The sequence below is a fragment of the Toxoplasma gondii genome, chromosome XII, assembly GCF_000006565.2.
Source record: "Toxoplasma gondii ME49 chromosome XII, whole genome shotgun sequence".
NCBI classification, from domain to species: Eukaryota; Apicomplexa; class Conoidasida; order Eucoccidiorida; family Sarcocystidae; genus Toxoplasma; species Toxoplasma gondii.
The window spans coordinates 5030350-5047367 of record NC_031480.1 but is presented as its reverse complement, the minus strand read 5'-3'; the positions used below and the strand labels follow the sequence as shown (position 1 = coordinate 5047367).

The 17018-nt window shown below is 52.5% G+C and overlaps 2 protein-coding genes across 2 annotated transcripts; both read right to left on the bottom strand.

The window, feature by feature from the left end:
- Positions 1–6192: 6192 nt before the first annotated feature.
- On the bottom strand, positions 6193–9878 carry TGME49_250220 (hypothetical protein). The gene is made up of 3 exons (XM_018780926.1): positions 8887–9878; positions 7974–8184; positions 6193–6784 (listed from the first exon to the last, which is right to left on the bottom strand). Exons 1-3 carry the CDS (start codon positions 9361–9363, stop codon positions 6297–6299), a joined length of 1176 nt encoding a protein of 391 aa, XP_018635064.1. The 5' UTR covers positions 9364–9878; the 3' UTR covers positions 6193–6296.
- A 65-nt stretch (positions 9879–9943) lies between these two features.
- On the bottom strand, positions 9944–16633 carry TGME49_250115 (hypothetical protein; the record flags this gene model as incomplete). Its single annotated transcript, XM_018780925.1, has 6 exons — positions 9944–10951; positions 11242–11529; positions 12248–13562; positions 13963–14285; positions 15209–15419; positions 16151–16633. The coding sequence occupies 6 exons, from the start codon at positions 16631–16633 to the stop codon at positions 10899–10901; spliced, it is 2673 nt and encodes an 890-aa protein (XP_018635063.1). The 3' UTR covers positions 9944–10898.
- Positions 16634–17018: the final 385 nt, after the last annotated feature.

Here is a 17018-nt window from a genome sequence, read left to right as displayed (position 1 = left end):
GGAGAGTCCTCTGCCTCAGCTGATGGGTCAGCCGCGTGGCCGGCAGTGGCCAACCGGAGCTCTGGCGTGCATGACCTCCATCGAGCCACGCTTCCCCGCTGAGAACACGGTTGACCACGTAAAGCTCCCAGCCATACGAGTGACAGGTACATAGGTGGGCGAGCAGCACAATACCCTCATGCTCCAGAATATCGTCCGCTCTTGATTACAGTTGATATCTTTTTTTCCAGCCATCCGCACGCACGTCGCGCCTTTGTAAACCGCTGCCAGCTACCGCGAGCTATTGACGATTGAACGGTCGCAGCAATTACCCCTTTACGCGGTCACGCTTCAGTAGCATGAGCGACATAACGTCGTGTTCCTACCACTACCACTATTCGCTACGAAACCGGATGCGCAGATGTTCCCCAAAGGACTTTGGAAAAAGCGCCGCTGGTTGATGCCACATCGCGTGAAAGCGACAGAACACAGAAATCCGGTTGCGAATGTGCAGTAAGATGTCTGATCAACGGAATGAGGTCATATGGTGAATCTACTGCAGGTCCATAATTGTTTTACACCCCAGTGCTCCCATGGCACTCAACAACTTGCTATCACCCGAAAACGCTACTTGTAGAAACAATGGCGACGGAAGAGCATCTGCTTCCCTCAGCTACATGTGATGTTCCCAGATTCCCCCCCAATATTTCTGGCACCTCATCCCCTGCTACAAGCGCCTGATAAGCGGGCCCTTCAGCAGTTGCCACAAGACGGACTGCCCTGCCACCTTTACAACAGGATCATCTTGCAAACATTCGCCGATCCTGTCGAGACGGGAGGACGGCGCGACAGTGTCGCTGAGCACCGTTGCAGATCACGGTCACCTTACCGCATTTCGCAGCAGAGTGTGTCTTCGTACCGGGCACGACGCACACCAAGGGATTCATCGAATCTCGAGCTGTGGACGGTCCGACTTCTGATGAAATCACAGAACTGATCCCCAGCATCTTTGCAAGGAAAAACGAGGCGTGATGACAGAAACATCGTGACACCAGATAGTCGTAGGAGAAGGACACTGTAACACGAGCCAGTGCCGTGCCATCCTTCACCGCTTCAAGCGTACGGAAGCCTCGACGTTGGATTTTGCCGCGGGCAATGCTTGATGGGAAACACGGTGGGGGGAATAATCGGGACGAAACAGCGCTTGCGCTAGCATCTCGCCCAAGAGGCACAACGACGAAGATATGCAAACCCATCCTAATTCTTTCTGTTTGGGGCAGTGGCACAGATTGTGCTGGCCGGTAGTTCCTTGGCTCGTTTGGCGTTTGGTTCACCCGGCCAAATGAAGTTTTCTGGCGTATCCGTTTTGCAGTTCTGACCGGATTCTGTGCGTGCATCAACACGAGGATGGCTTGGCCACGGCGTTATAGTATACGACATTGTTGCGGTGTCGCTGGCCCCCCCTGCCTTTCACAAATCGCTTGCACGAGTCCCGGAAAACAAAAGGGTGTGATGTGCCTCACAACCCCACCGCAGATGCATCCTGTCTACATGTTGCGGAAATGAGCGCCTGGCTGTCTGTGTCAGGCACAATTTTGTGTAAGGACACGGTCGAGTACCTGCCGGCACACTCCACGAGCAGATGATATGTGAGTCTCATTTGGAAGCCGCCTGCGGTCAATCTGGCAGATGTGTCGAGATTTCGAAATTGGCTGGTTGCTGAGAGTGATGTGAAGCCGCCTCTGTGTGGCAGCTCTGCCCATCTATCTCGCTCAGCGGCCGTGAGACTTAGCTGTCAGCACGGGGCGGAACAAAGTGTCCGCGGCTTCGATCAACGCATGGGCAAGCGTCTGAGAGGGCATCTGAAGCACAACAAAGCTGAAACATGCATCTGGCAATCATCACTGCTTCTTCTGCTGACATTTTCGTGGGCGATGCAGCTGATTCACATCACCTGAGAGTTTGCAACGACAGGTGGCGTGTCCAGCAGGTGTCAACGTTGTTGCGCGAGATTGATCATGCGTTTTGCTTCGATACAGCTGCGCGAGAACATATATACCATGAGCAGATCGGCTTGCTGCATCTGTCCTAGGTGCCTGCCCAGTGCCACAATAGCATGCCAGAATATCACTGTTACGTACCAGCATTGGGATTTCGTAAGTGCACGTTTGACAAGACGGCAGTGACCTGGTTGTCAGGTGCCTGTTGACAACGCCGAAATGGCAACTCTGAAAAATGAAGGGAAGTCCTCGCTTTGTGTTCGGGAATAAAACAAGCAGGTGGATGGATGCACATTTTTCGGAGGCGACGCCTGCTCCTGAGTTCTATGTATTTCCGGGATATCGTGTGAGCGACTGCTCGCAGGGAATCATCAGCACAGACAGCACTTCAGGATTATTGATATGCTGGCTTTCCCCCATACGGTAGCTCTAATACAATGTCTAAAACAAGCACTCGCCATCTGCATAACTTCGTAATTTGGCACTTACAGAAAACATGTCTCTGCACCATCTCTCTTGCTTACCACCATTGGAGTAGTGACGGTCAGTACAAGTGAAGATGACATCGAATATAAATGGGGCGCCTTCGGCGGTGACGCGCATAATCGGCAAGCCTTTATGACGAAACTTCATGCTGTGTTACAAACATCTGACCATGCTCGCGATGACAGCAGATCTCTCGGCAAAGCGACGTTGCCATCGAGGACATAGCATTGCGTGGAATGATGGACCACCGGTGTCTGCAGCTGACCTTGGCCGGCTGGAAAATTATCAATCGCTCAATCCGCAAAATTGATCGACTGTCTCCTTTCAGCCTCCGTTAGGATGCGTATCGGGCATTTCACGTGGTCGTTCGAACTAAAACGTAAGCAGAGAGTTTGCCACGATCAAGTCCGCGGTGCATGCCACATATGGGAGCCTCTCGGCAGCTCCCCATGACTCAACAAATGCTAGAGGTGCCGGCTCCCTGCACTACAGCTCATGCAGCTCCACATTTCAGAGTCAGTGTATGGTGCAACCCCGGCGCATCGTGAGCCTCGCTTTCTGCTTCGCGATAGGTCGTGGCCCGGTCGGATCTCCCACTCGTCCCCCGACCACACCCATCCCTAGACAGCAAGCACCCTTTTCTCCACAGCGCTCCTATCGCGGCAGCACCCTTATCTAGACTGCACTTTTACCCTCACAGATCTCTTGCCTCGAAGCTACTGACAATTTCCTACTCCAACACGGATGCAGTTGGCGACATTCATAGCGCAAGCAGTAGTTACTGTTCTTCGTCTGAAAATAGTATTGTCGGCCCCGATAGGCGGGAGACTAAGTTAATGCAGCGTCCATAGAACAGAGTTATAGCGTATTATAGACTTCAGCCAATAAAACAACAGATGCAAACAACCTTCCACCGTTCGTTGAGAAGCTTATTGAAATGTGTCACACGGAGGCGCGGATCCGCTTCAAGGGGAGCTCTCGGGAGACGCCGTACCTAGTTGGAGGCATCCCTCTTGGCCTGCAAGCGTGAACAAGTAGGAGTGGTATGCCATCACATATAACTCCCCAAAGGGTGTTGATGAATTTCACATGAGAAGATCAGTTCTCAAGGCAGTCAGCCACAGTAGTTCACATGTCGTCCGGAGTGTCTTAGAATCCTTCGCGTACTCGATCGCAATGGAGATGTCGCAAAACGACAGAAGCACAGGGCAACAGTCACGAGCGCGTTATTCTTGCGATCATCATATTGTCTAGCAACATGCTTACACGAGTGACCAAGTCTACACACTCGCAACACGAAAGCATGGTTCTATGGACAGCTCACCTGTGCTTCTTTGGCTGGATGACGTTGACGCGAGCCAGGGCCCGGAGGTCGCGCCCGGGGCCTGGATGCTCATTGACTGAAGTTGAACCGAGGATGATTGGCTGTATGGATGAACTGAAGGCTCCTGGAAATGTATACGACGGGCGGACGTAGACGGTTCAGAGCCAGACGGCAGGATGATTCCGGCGGCTGGCGGCCAGACAGGGGACTGTGAGAGTTCCTGTGGCTTGAGAGAACCTGATGGGTCGCCAGACAAAGATAGGCCGTGCCCAGGGGCTCCAGACGACTCTGTCAAAGTGATGACAGTAACAACACTTCGACAACGGCAAAATGTTAGTCGGGGAAATGGTAGTCGGGGTGGGGAAAAGTGTCTCGCATCGATGGGTGTCTGCTCCGATCGGTTGTGCATTCACTCATTCACATTGGTGTTGTGTAAACGCATTATGTTCATGGAGTCCCTTGCTCTCGAGGGTTGTGCAAACAGGTATGCCATTTTGGATTATGTCCACACATACTGCCCCTTTTGTTTGATAATCCATATAAATTGGCGTCGAATCCGAGACTATTGATCTTGCGCTTCAAGCCCACAACTACACAGCGTAGAAATGAATTATTACACATAGTCGCATCCCGATGGCTCTGTCCCTAGGTGTTTAAACTTGAGTGTGTGCTTGATGGCCACATCGCCTCACCGGAGAAATTAATTATTACACAAGTCACATTCCAATGCTTCTGTCACAAGGTATCTACGCATTTCGGCACGCCACCGCCGCGTGGGCAATTCTTCGACCATAGTACGGTCGTCTCTCTCAGACTGCGTTTCACCTGCAACTCATTTATGGCAGCACCTTTCCCTAGACATGTCTCGCCTGGATTCAGTCGGCAGTGCTCCGATCCACATGGCTATATCTGTCGCTGCACTTCTCTAACTCCATGCTGGAGAGGGCATCACATCATGAGAAGGTATCGGTGCTTGGATGCTCCATCTGTGGCCAAGGGATGCCTACGAAAGGAAGGCTGTGACAGTTGTGACGTGGTCGGCCATGCAGTCGAAGACGGGCCGCTAGGTCGAGAGGATGCTGAAGATGAGCCTCGCCCCATGGAGGAACTCGAGGACGAGTGGTGCCACCAGTAGGTAGCTCGCTCCTGCTCATGCGGGAAGAGAATGTATGGAGGCGAGTAAACGGGGCTCCGTGGGATACTAAAACCCGGATGAATGGCACCCGCCGTGTCGACGGAACTTCCCTGCTCCAATGGAGTATCCGATTCCGGTTCATGACTGCGGAAGGAAGGCTGTTGCTGTGGCCCGCCCACCCATGGCATCGAAGACGAAGCGACACTAGCTGAAAGTGCGGAGGCTGATGCGCTTGGGGCGAGAGCGCTCAATGGCTGCAGATGCCACGAATAGCTGGATTCCGCATGCTCACTCGGAGATAGTATGGGTGGGGATGAATTCTCTGGGCCGCACCGCCAAGAGGATGACGGGGTCGCTTCCGCCGGAAGAGTAACACCATCTCCAGGGGAGATGCCGGCTGGTCCGGTATGTGCCAAAATGAACTCGATGACTTCCGGAGGGATACCATTTTCTGAATGCGACTCCCCGGTAAAGTATGTGGTTCTGCGGTGTTCGAAGTGATGGGGCAAATAAACTGCGGGTCCGCTCGTTCCGCCGGTGCTCCTCGGTCTGTCCGATACGCCTTCAGAAGCCTCAGATGCGGGAGATTGCCGACGGGGCTGAGTGGGGCTGCTTTCCGGTAGGACAGGGACTGGCGAGGACAATGTCTCTTCCGCACGTTGCAACATGCACGACGGCAGATTGCAGGACAGACTCGCTGCACCTTCCATGGACACGTCCGCCGTTGTCGAGGCTGCCCGTCTTACGTGGGTGTGCACCAATGCTGTATGCAGGGCAGTCGACTCACAGGGCACATGCGGATCCGTGGTCCCGCCCGTCTTCGAGGACGCCGCGGCAGAGGACAACTGGAATCCTGGCTCTTGCGAAGGAAGACACGGGGGAGTCGCACATGTAACAGTCAGTTTTTCTGTTTGATGAGACGTTATCTGCTGTAATGGTGGCGTCGGCCCAGGCGGTCCGCCAGAGTCATGAGGCGGGTGCCTTCCATCACCGACAGTGCCACTCCCTCGTTCAGCACGCCACAGTGCCCCACGAAGCCGAGTTTCATGTTCGTGAGTTGTGCGAATCTGCTCCCTGAGTTCGTCCATTGCTCTTTGTTTTTCCGGCAATGCCGTTCGGTACCGGCGTCTGAGACCCGCAATGATGTCAGGAGCGACTGCAGCTCTATCATGCTGCGGACGTGCGCAGGGAGCAGCACAGGCAGTCTGCGTGAGAGACGCGCTGTCGCCTAGCGAAGTCTACAAAAAAGGGTTTTAGGATAGATGTCTCGTGCAGTGGACTAACGATCATAAGTCACGAATCGTATGGCCGCGGGCTCGCTCTCCGGTTCAGCACTCATGACAGATCTAGGTCTGGGTGGGGCGTGCCGCTGTCATCGATATAGCAGCAATTTGCCGTCATCTCCAGATTCTCTTCTATGCGTTGTCGAGCCACTTACCAAACGGCTGAACGTGGTCGTGTGCGGCACTACACAGAGGTCTGTGTCAGTACAGCAATTCTTGAGGTAGAAAACTGCTGAGACAGACCCTACGATACTCACCTCCGCGCGCCACGCTAAGGCCCGTATCCTTTGCTTGACATAAACCTCTTCGGATTTCCACACTTTTGACAGTTGTCTGAGAGATTCTTTCAGCGTATCCTTCTTTGCTCTGACCAGCGTGAGTTCATTCTCTATCTTCATCAACTCGGAGCCTCCAGGAGGCTGCCCGCAAGCCGCCTGCCCAAGCACCCCTTTCTTTGGACTCGAACTTGGTCTCCACAGTGACAAGGCAGCAGAGGATCCGTGTTGTGTCCCCGAATCACCTGTATCGGCACCCTGCGACACGCCAGAATGCTGTGACGGTCGCTGTGGTGCGGGGCCTGTAAGGAGACCAGAGCCTTACACATATTCTGGGCATAGAGTGTACGCTCTCGATGCTTAAGACTCGTTGAACTGACAGTGTTTGATTCTGGCAGTCGCCGTCAAATGTGTACCTCTACTGCGGTAAGACAGGTGGCCCTTTGCTGTGTCGTGTCTTCCTCAATTCCATACAACCACAGCGCGAATGAAACCCCTCTGCTTGCTAGTTTCGCTGCCTTTCTGGCGTATGAAATACCATGGTATAAAATGAGTTTCTGGGGTGCCACAGTCATTAAAAACCTCATTTCTCCAATAACATATTTGGTACCTTGGCTTCTTGGGGGATACTGTATATCTGCTGTAACATTAAACGGATTCTTTGTCTCACATATTATCTTGCTTTCTACAAGCTGCATTATAGTAGTTCGACGTATCTTCTACTTATGTTTAAATGGTTCTATCAACCCTGCAGGTATAGATAATGCGCTTGAAGTTGCCGTTTATCCTCAAATGTTAATGACACATGCTAAATGTCTACCATGTCTAATTGGTGTAGCGTTCTTACAAGGGGCTTCTGCTCTGACGGAACTACCACTCCCAGATAACTCAATACCAGTCAACCGGTTCGTAACATCACTTCATAAAAACGGGTTGACCGGCTTACGATCTAGTGAAAGGAGACGGTATCAATGTGTTATCAGCGATATGCAGCTGATGTGAAACAGGTCAGCACCACCACCCACAGTTCTACATTATGCTCCGGTCCTCTCTATGGTTGCCGTCCTGTAGATGAGGTGACTGAAGTGAATGCTTGGCTGTGTCACACCGGTGAGCCTAGCGGGATGTCAGTGCTCATGCAACCTCTTCGCATATGATACACAAATTTCGTGCATGCCGCGAAGTGGTACTTTCTCCACTGCCTCTGTGCCATGTTGCCCTCTATGATATGGTCAAACACATTGTGTTTGCCGAGGCCAACCGCACCTTCCACAACGAAAGGCACATGTCACGGAACCGTAAACAGATGCTTCATGAGCGGGGGTTCTCGACAGTTAATCTAGGGCAAACTGTACGCTTTTGTGCATGCTGCTAGATCTAGTCACTGCGACGTTCTGCGGGCTTACGCAATGATGATTCAACCCACTGGAGAAGGCGACATGTAAGGGAGCGCACAATCGCAATAGGGGTGACGCATCATGGGCGGCTCACCTGAAGTACCGACAGCTGACGTGGAAGGGCCGAGTTGTGGATTTGGGTTTCTTGCAGTTGCGCCGAGACTTTGGGATGCTATTATTGGCCAAAGTCGTCTTTCCACGTATTCTATTGATCTCAGTTCCGCATGCAATTCCTTCATTCTTTGCTGCCTTTCTCCTGCCAATTGATTATACCTCTGTTTCAATTTTTCAATCGCGTCCGTTCCCTGATGCAGATGAGGTGACACGCATGATGCCATCTGCACCACAGCTGACTTGCCACCGCACGACTCTTCTAGCAGTGTGCCGAGGATGACCATGCCATCGATCGGTTTACACATAAAAATGCTCTGCAACGAGCAATATGGCCATTGTACGCAGTCCACACAGTCTACATAGTGACAGGGACTACATGAAGCTCTTTTACGGATTGCGGTAGCCTCCACACTCGTTGGCTTCTGTTATACACCAGCACCAGCTACTCCTAGTGGCAACGTACGTGGTTTATATTGCGTCTTCTCGGAAGGGTATCATTCACTGGGCGGCACTGGTACGATGTTCCAACGGGCCGAACAATACTGCCAGTTAATACGGAGGTACGAGTGGGGTAGCTCGCACAAGCAGCGGCAAGATGTTTCGTGTGGTCCCCACGAATACAAAACATGAACAAGATGGAGTCATCCCGCCATGCCTCCAGGGATGCACTCTATCGACCGACTCTATGCCATCTATCGTAATACATAGCTCGGCTCTACAAAGCAATGAGGTATATCTCCTTCGGTTTGGGCGTCTCTGTAGTTGTATTGGTTGCAGCTCAGCGATACGGCAACTCGATCTGGCTATCATGAATTATTCTAGAGGTGGCAGTAGGTCTGTGAAAAGAGCTCAGTGTACCTTGTACCCCAAGCATCAGTGTGAAAAACGCTTACAGGTATCCTTGAGGATCGGCCTCCTGTTTCATCCATCCTGACTTTAACGTATTTCGATTCGGACGACCAACGAAAACGAAGATCCCGCAGTATTCCTTGGATCTGTCTTTTTCTTGCACGCAACACCATTATCTGGTTCTCTGGACTGAGGGCGCTTCGACCAGACTCGCCAGCTGAACTCGTCGACGGTCGTTCCCTGTCTTCAGACGACGTAGGACACCCGTCACTCGTGGTATCGCTTTTCTGTGGCGCGCTTTGCTCCAAGCCATCGTTGCCATTGTCTGGAGAGTCCTCTGCCTCAGCTGATGGGTCAGCCGCGTGGCTGGCGGTGGCCAACCGGAGCTCTGGCGGGCATGACCTACAGGCATCTACGTTTCCGTTATGAGTACCTCGTTGACCGCAGAACTGTCCCGGCCGCACGATAGTAGTGAGCGGTATGGTGAGCGACAACAACACTCGCATCCACCAGCGCGTCATCCTCTACTGCTGACAGTAGAGATACTTGCTTCCGGCCATCCGCGCGCATGTGACGCCGTCGTGAATCGCCCCCACCTACCGCGGCCTATTGGAGATTAGACGATCTCAGGAAATACCTGCCGAAGCTTTCGTGTTTCACCATCGCTTTTAGATTGCTGTACAGGACCACCAGCGAAGAGCCGGCGACACTTGGTCCTATGACTGAAGTCCCGCGAGACGAACCCGGATGTACAAACGCACCCCGAAAGTCTCGAAATAGATGCGTCTAACCGTTAACGGCGCACGTGAACGCGACATAGAACCTTCGGCTTACACCTCAGTGATTTGGCTAGTCCTACAGTGCAAGCATCTGGGCAAAGGGAAAGCTCAAGCAGTGACGCCACTTTGGGAAGGTAGGTGTTATCGCAGCCAAGACGAACAAGACAGTGAGGCCCGCCACCACAGAGATGTTCACCAACGAAGGATTCGACAAAATCTCTATCTTCAGAAACACTGTGAACGACAGACCGTCCACTACCCTCAGCGACGTACAATGTTCTAGATTCCAGCTCGTTGCTCTTGGCGACTCACGCAGTGCTACTGGAGCCCGACACTGTGGCCCTTCCAACAAAGCAGTAAAGACCTTTTATGACAGCACTCGCAGTCGGCCACCGTTGCCGCAGGAACGCGCGATACAGTTGGTGGTGACGCCATAGACAAGTGATACGCTTTCGGCTACGGGGCAACAGAAGCCGACCGCTGGTCGAGACGCACCGTGCTGCATTACATACAACAACGTGTGTGCCGTCGAACACACCATCTACCATTTTGACCTCGGCATTCACAAGGTACCACCTAAAGAGAAGAAATTCAACGATCCAGATCTCAGCATCGCTTGAGTCCTTTGTATGAATAGTGGACCGCAGGTGTCTATTGCTGGCAACCGTCGACCGATAAGTTGTCCGCTCCCGTACATGTACACCCCATTGAGCGTCTCGTTCGAACGTTCGTCTGGGAACGTGTCTACAATTTTCTCTGCACGAAAAGAAGCTCGCGTCACCGACACAAATAAGATGCAGATTTTGTTCCAAGGGTGCAACGAATCGTGTAACCTCGCTCCATCGTGTGTTTTCCTTTCTGTTCTCAGCACACCGATCTCCCACTCGGCTCTCCAAATCGTCCCCCCACGGCGCTTTCCCGCAACAGCAGTCCTCGCCGATGACACCCCTCGACGATAGCACCCACCTCCAAAAGCTCCCTTACCCGGATATCACTGGTCATTTCCTACTCCGACATAGATGCAGTTCGAGAGACTCTGAGTGACAGCCATTACTATAACTTCTCGTTTGGATGTAGGACTGTCTACAACGGGCAACGGGTGGAGCAAAGCACAGTCCGTGTGGCATTTTTCCATAGTTAACAATTCAAGGCCGGAGCGTAACGGGAGAAATTAAGTGACGAAAAGAGGCTTCAACCAATGAAGAAACGAAAAACACCGTAGTGAACCGTCCTTGCAAGGTTGATTGAGATGTGCCGCCCGGCGGCGCGCATCCGTTTCAAGGCGAGCTCCCGGTAGGCGGCGTACTTAGTTGGAAGCGTCGTTCTGCCCCTGAGAGCGTCGAAAGGAAGAAGCGGTGTACGTCCTCATACAACTTTCAGGAGCTTCTCGATGAATGAAGGAAGGTGACGAGTTGACAAGACAGTCACAATAGTGTACCCGTCAACAAGACTACTAAAACTGCTTGTTCGCAACCGAAACGTCCCAAAATGGCAGACGCACAGGGCAACAGTCACGGGCGCGTTATTCTTGCGATCATCATATTGTCTAGCAACATGCTTACACGAGTGACCAAGTCTACACACTCGCAACACGAAAGCATGGTTCTATGGACAGCTCACCTGTGCTTCTTTGGCTGGATGACGTTGACGCGAGCCAGGGCCCGGAGGTCGCGCCCGGGGTCTGGATGCTCATTGTCTGAAGTTGAACCGAGGATGATTGGCTGTATGGATGAACTGAAGGCTCCTGGAAATGTATACGACGGGCGGACGTAGACGGTTCAGAGCCAGACGGCAGGATGATTCCGGCGGCTGGCGGCCAGACAGGGGACTGTGAGAGTTCCTGTGGCTTGAGAGAACCTGATGGGTCGCCAGACAAAGATAGGCCGTGCCCAGGGGCTCCAGACGACTCTGTCAAAGTGATGACAGTAACAACACTTCGACAACGGCAAAATGCTAGTCGGGGAAATGGTAGTCGGGGTGAGGAAAAGTGTCTCGCATCGATGGGTGTCTGCTCCGATCGGTTGTGCATTCACGCATTCACATTGGTGTTGTGTAAACGCATTATGTTCATGGAGTCCCTTGCTCTCGAGGGTTGTGCAAACAGGTATGCCATTTTGGATATGTCCACACATACTGCCCCTTTTGTTTGATAATCCATATAAATTGGCGTCGAATCCGAGACTATTGATCTTGCGCTTCAAGCCCACAACTACACAGCGTAGAAATGAATTATTACACATAGTCGCATCCCGATGGCTCTGTCCCTAGGTGTTTAAACTTGAGTGTGTGCTTGATGGCCACATCGCCTCACCGGAGAAATTAATTATTACACAAGTCACATTCCAATGCTTCTGTCACAAGGTATCTACGCATTTCGGCACGCCACCGCCGCGTGGGCAATTCTTCGACCATAGTACGGTCGTCTCTCTCAGACTGCGTTTCACCTGCAACTCATTTATGGCAGCACCTTTCCCTAGACATGTCTCGCCTGGATTCAGTCGGCAGTGCTCCGATCCACATGGCTATATCTGTCGCTGCACTTCTCTAACTCCATGCTGGAGAGGGCATCACATCATGAGAAGGTATCGGTGCTTGGATGCTCCATCTGTGGCCAAGGGATGCCTACGAAAGGAAGGCTGTGACAGTTGTGACGTGGTCGGCCATGCAGTCGAAGACGGGCCGCTAGGTCGAGAGGATGCTGAAGATGAGCCTCGCCCCATGGAGGAACTCGAGGACGAGTGGTGCCACCAGTAGGTAGCTCGCTCCTGCTCATGCGGGAAGAGAATGTATGGAGGCGAGTAAACGGGGCTCCGTGGGCTACTAACACCCGGATGAATGGCACCCGCCATGTCGACGGAACTTCCCTGCTCCAATGGAGTATCCGATTCCGGTTCATGACTGCGGAAGGAAGGCTGTTGCTGTGGCCCGCCCACCCATGGCATCGAAGACGAAGCGACACTAGCTGAAAGTGCGGAGGCTGATGCGCTTGGGGCGAGAGCGCTCAATGGCTGCAGATGCCACGAATAGCTGGTCTCCGCCTGCTCAGTCGGGGAGATGATGGGTGGGGGCGAATACGGTGGGCTCCAAGACCCACTGGATGATGGTACCGCTTTTTGACGGGGAGCAGTAGCATCCACAGAGGAGGTCGCGGTTGGTGTAGAGTGTGACAAAATGAAGTCAACGAGTTCCAGGGGAATCTCACTTTCTGAATGAGACTCCCGAGTAGAATATGCGGCTGTGTGGTGTTCTAACGGCCGCGGGGGATAGGATGTGGATCTGCCAGTCACTTCGCTGCTCCAGTGCCCGGGTGATGCAGCGGCCGCCCGCGCGACTATGGGCGATCGCGCAGGTGGCCATAGCGCGTTCAACTGGGCATCCACAGGCTCTGTAGAAGACAATGTTGGCGCCAGCCGCTGCCACGTACACGACGGCGGGAGGCAGGAGCGACTCCCTGTACCTAGTGTGAACCTGTCCGCTCGTGGCGAGTCTTCCTGTCTGCTTGGGTGAGGCGCAGGTAGTGTATACGGGGGTGGCGACTTAGGAGGCATATGCCGCGAGTTCGCACCGTGAAGAAGCAGCGGATCCCCGGACATACTCGTCGTCGAAGAAGCCGTGGAAGAGGACGCCTGGGGTACTGGCTGCTGCGAATGAGGATACGGGGGAATCGCACCTGTAGCGATCATATCCTGTGAGTGGTGCGACGTTATCGGCTCTGGAAGAAGCGGCGCAGATGGTTCACCTGTAGTTCGCTGCTGGAGTTCTTCGCCGGCAACTGGAAAATTAGCTTCCCACAGTTCATCACGGAGTTGGTCTTCCTGTTCCTCAAGTGCTCGTATCTGCCATCTGAGCTGGTCCATTGATTTTTCTTTCTCTGGCAGTAATTCTCGGTACCGTCTCCTGAGGTTCGCAGCGATTTCACTTCCACTTGCACTTGGACCACGCTGCCGACACGCATCAGGAACAGCACACGCAATCCGCGTCAATGACGCGTTGGTGCCTCTCAAGGTCTACAGCGAAACATTTCTGGAGTTAGCGTGATCCGTGCATTGGACTAAACTGACTATCATAAAGCACTGATCGTGTGTCATCAGGTTCTCATTCCACTTCGGCTTTTGTGACAGGTCTGGATTACTAATACATCTCTTAGAGTGGGAGGTGCCGTTGTTACTGAATTGACAGCCATTTTGTCGCGGTCTCCAGAACATCATCTATGCTTTGGCCATCCACATTCCAAGAGCCCCATCTACGTTGTGTGTCGCACTAGCAGGGAACTGCTGTACCACAGAGGAGGCACTCATTCTTAATCCCGTCAAGCACAAAGGTGGCTCGTGCGATACTCGCCTGCGTATACAAGCCTAGAGGCTTCATCCTGAAGGCGAGATAACCGCTTTCAGTTCCCCACACTCTTAGAAGGTGCTTCAGTTTTTGTTTAAGCACCCCCTTTTTTGCGGTGACCACAGCGAGTTTGTCCTCCGTTTTCATCAATCTGGAGCTTCCTGCAGGCTGCCCCCCAGGCGCCTGCCCTGCCGCTGAACTCGAACTGGGTCCCCCAGGTAACGAATCAGCAGTGGATCCTTGTCTAGTCACTGAATCGCCTGTATGGGAGCCCTGAGACACGCCGGAATGCTGGGACGGTCGGTGTGGTGGGGAGGCTGCAGCGACCGCTACGAATTACACACACTCTCAACAGACGGTTTAAGCTGTCGATGCTTACCAGTCGTGCAGTTGACCCTATGCGGGAACGAAAGTTATTGGTTTGTGTGTGTGTGTGTCCCTTCAGAGGAAACACTGATGGCTATTTCCTGTTTTTTCTGTGGCCATACTCAAAAGCACCAGTGCACGAGCCACACCCGTTTGCAGGCACCTCTACCAGCCAGTGCCACACGGACGGACAGGACTACGACCTCATGAAGGTAGGCTCACTGTGAGTCCTGTCAACCATAAGAAGCGGTTGTAAATCAGGTCAGCATCGAAACCCGCACTTCCCTATGTGTCTGTCTCCCTCCGCGGGTGCAGTCCTGGACCGGGGGGGGACTGAAACGGAGAATGCTTGGCCATGTCATGCAGGTGTGGCTGACATGATGTCACCGCCCTTGCAGTCTCATCGCTACGATACACACTTTTTCAGTGCATATTTCAGAATGTTACTTTTTTCAGCTCATGGTTCGTATGTTATGGTATGTAAGACGTTCACCTGAACACTATCTGCTTCCCAAGGCCGTCCATGCGCACCCTCCAAACCGAGCCAAGTATATCATGTTACCGGGAAGAGACGCTTCATGGGCAGCTACTCTCTAAAGCTATGCTAAAACGTGCTGTTTGCATGTAAACGGTTTAGATCTTGAAGGTGAGGTCAATCTTTGATTTTAACCATGGGTTGTATTTCTATCCCAGGTCTTCTAGTACGGGCACATCACATAATGACTGCCGGTCTAGAAGCCGATACACGAGCATACGTCTCAGCTGAAGTATCTCTGAACGCCATCATGCCGTACTGGTTTACTAGATGATGATTTGAGCCACTGAACTAGACAACGGGTAGAGAGCGCGCCTTCGTGGAGAAATGACACAACCTCGAGCGTCTCACCTGAAGTACTGGCAGTTGATGTTCTCGGTCTGTCTTGTTGGGTCGGGTCATATGCAGCCGTGTCACGCCTTTGCGATGTTATTGTTGCCCGAAGTCGTTTTTCCTCATCTTCTACTGATGTTATTTCCACTTGTAAATCCTGCATTCGGCGCCGCCTGTCGCCTACTGCTTGCCTATACCGTTTTTTCATTTCACGAAGTACATCCGTTTCCTGAGGCAAACAATGTGAAACTCATGGCCACGTCTGCAGAACAGGTGACACGCCATCGCTCGGATCTACTGGCGGGGTGCCGAGGAATGCTGCGCCATCGATGGATTTACAAACAACAACTCCGCAGCGACGAACATCGTCATTGTACCTAAGCCTCACAGTTTGTGTATAACGACTGGGACTAAATGTAACGACTGGGACTAAATGTAAAGACTGGGACTAAGTGAATATCTTCCTTAGATTCTGTTAACATTCACACTATTTGGCTTTTGCGCTACACCAGCACGAATTACTTTTAATGCCACTGTAGATATCCAATATAACGCCTGCCCGGAAGAGTAGCAAGTAGGCGGTGGCATGTTTATGATGTTCCAAAAATATGATCATTATTCCCTGGTAATGTTGTTGTTCGTGTACGATGCCCCAACAAAGCAGCCGCCTTAGTCGCTCATAATAAGCACAGACAAGATGATGTCATTCCTCTTTGTTGCCACATATGCGCTCTACCGAACAGCCGCATTTCATCTATGATAACGTATAAATGGGCTCCACAGGATGCTTAGAAAAATCGTCTCTGGGTTGGATCGCACATGCCATGGGCTTGGCTATTGCTGAGCGAGGGGACCGTCAATCGAAACAGAGGTCACACGATATACAATTGATGACAGCAACTCAATTTCAGAGACAGGGAGCTGCACTCGACGTCAATAAATCGCATGCGCACAGCTTACAGCCCTTTCTGAAGATACGGATTTTTGTTTCTGCATCTTCTGTTTCAAGAATTTCTCTTCCGACGACCACCGACAACGGAGAGTTTTCAGCATGTTTTTGAGTCTCATCCTCCTTTGATGCAACAGGACTAGCTGATCCTCTGGACTGATGACGCCTCGATCGGCCTCCGTGCACGAATTCGTCGATGGCCTTTGACAGTCTCCGGATGCAACAGAACTTCCGCCATGTGTCGTCGACTCTTCTTGGTGTTGCTCGCGTCGCCCTAAGGCATAACTCCCACTGTCTGAAGATTCGTCCGACGCTGCTGACGGGTTAGGCGCATGGCTGGCAACGGCCGATTGGAGCTGGGGCTGACATGACTGCCACCAAGCCACGATTCTGTGCTGAGCACGTGGTTGACTACGGAACCGTCCCAGCCATACGGTAGTGACGAGTAGAATGGTGACCGAGCCGAACCACTGTGGCAGCCACCGGAACATCATCCTCTTTTGCTAACAATAGGAGTAATTGCTGCCAGCCAGCGGCACGCGCGTCGTGCCTCCGTAACGTTCTGTCAGCTGTCGAGCGCTATTGGCGATTAGACGATCTCCGTAATCACCTGTGTACGAGCTCACCATTCATCCTCTCGCTTAGAAGGCTACACAGCTGTGTGGGAGACCTAATCTGGTGTCCACGGTGAGAACGTCCTGCTTTGCGACCCCTGATGCACAAATGGCCCCCGAAAAGATTGGAGCCTGCACCACTACCATAAGAGGTGAAGTGACATAGCACCACCTTCGATGACCTATAGCAGATACGGCTAACACTGCCATCCGGATCTCTGATCAGGGGAAAGAGCTCAGACAGTAAATCCACTTCGGGTCGACA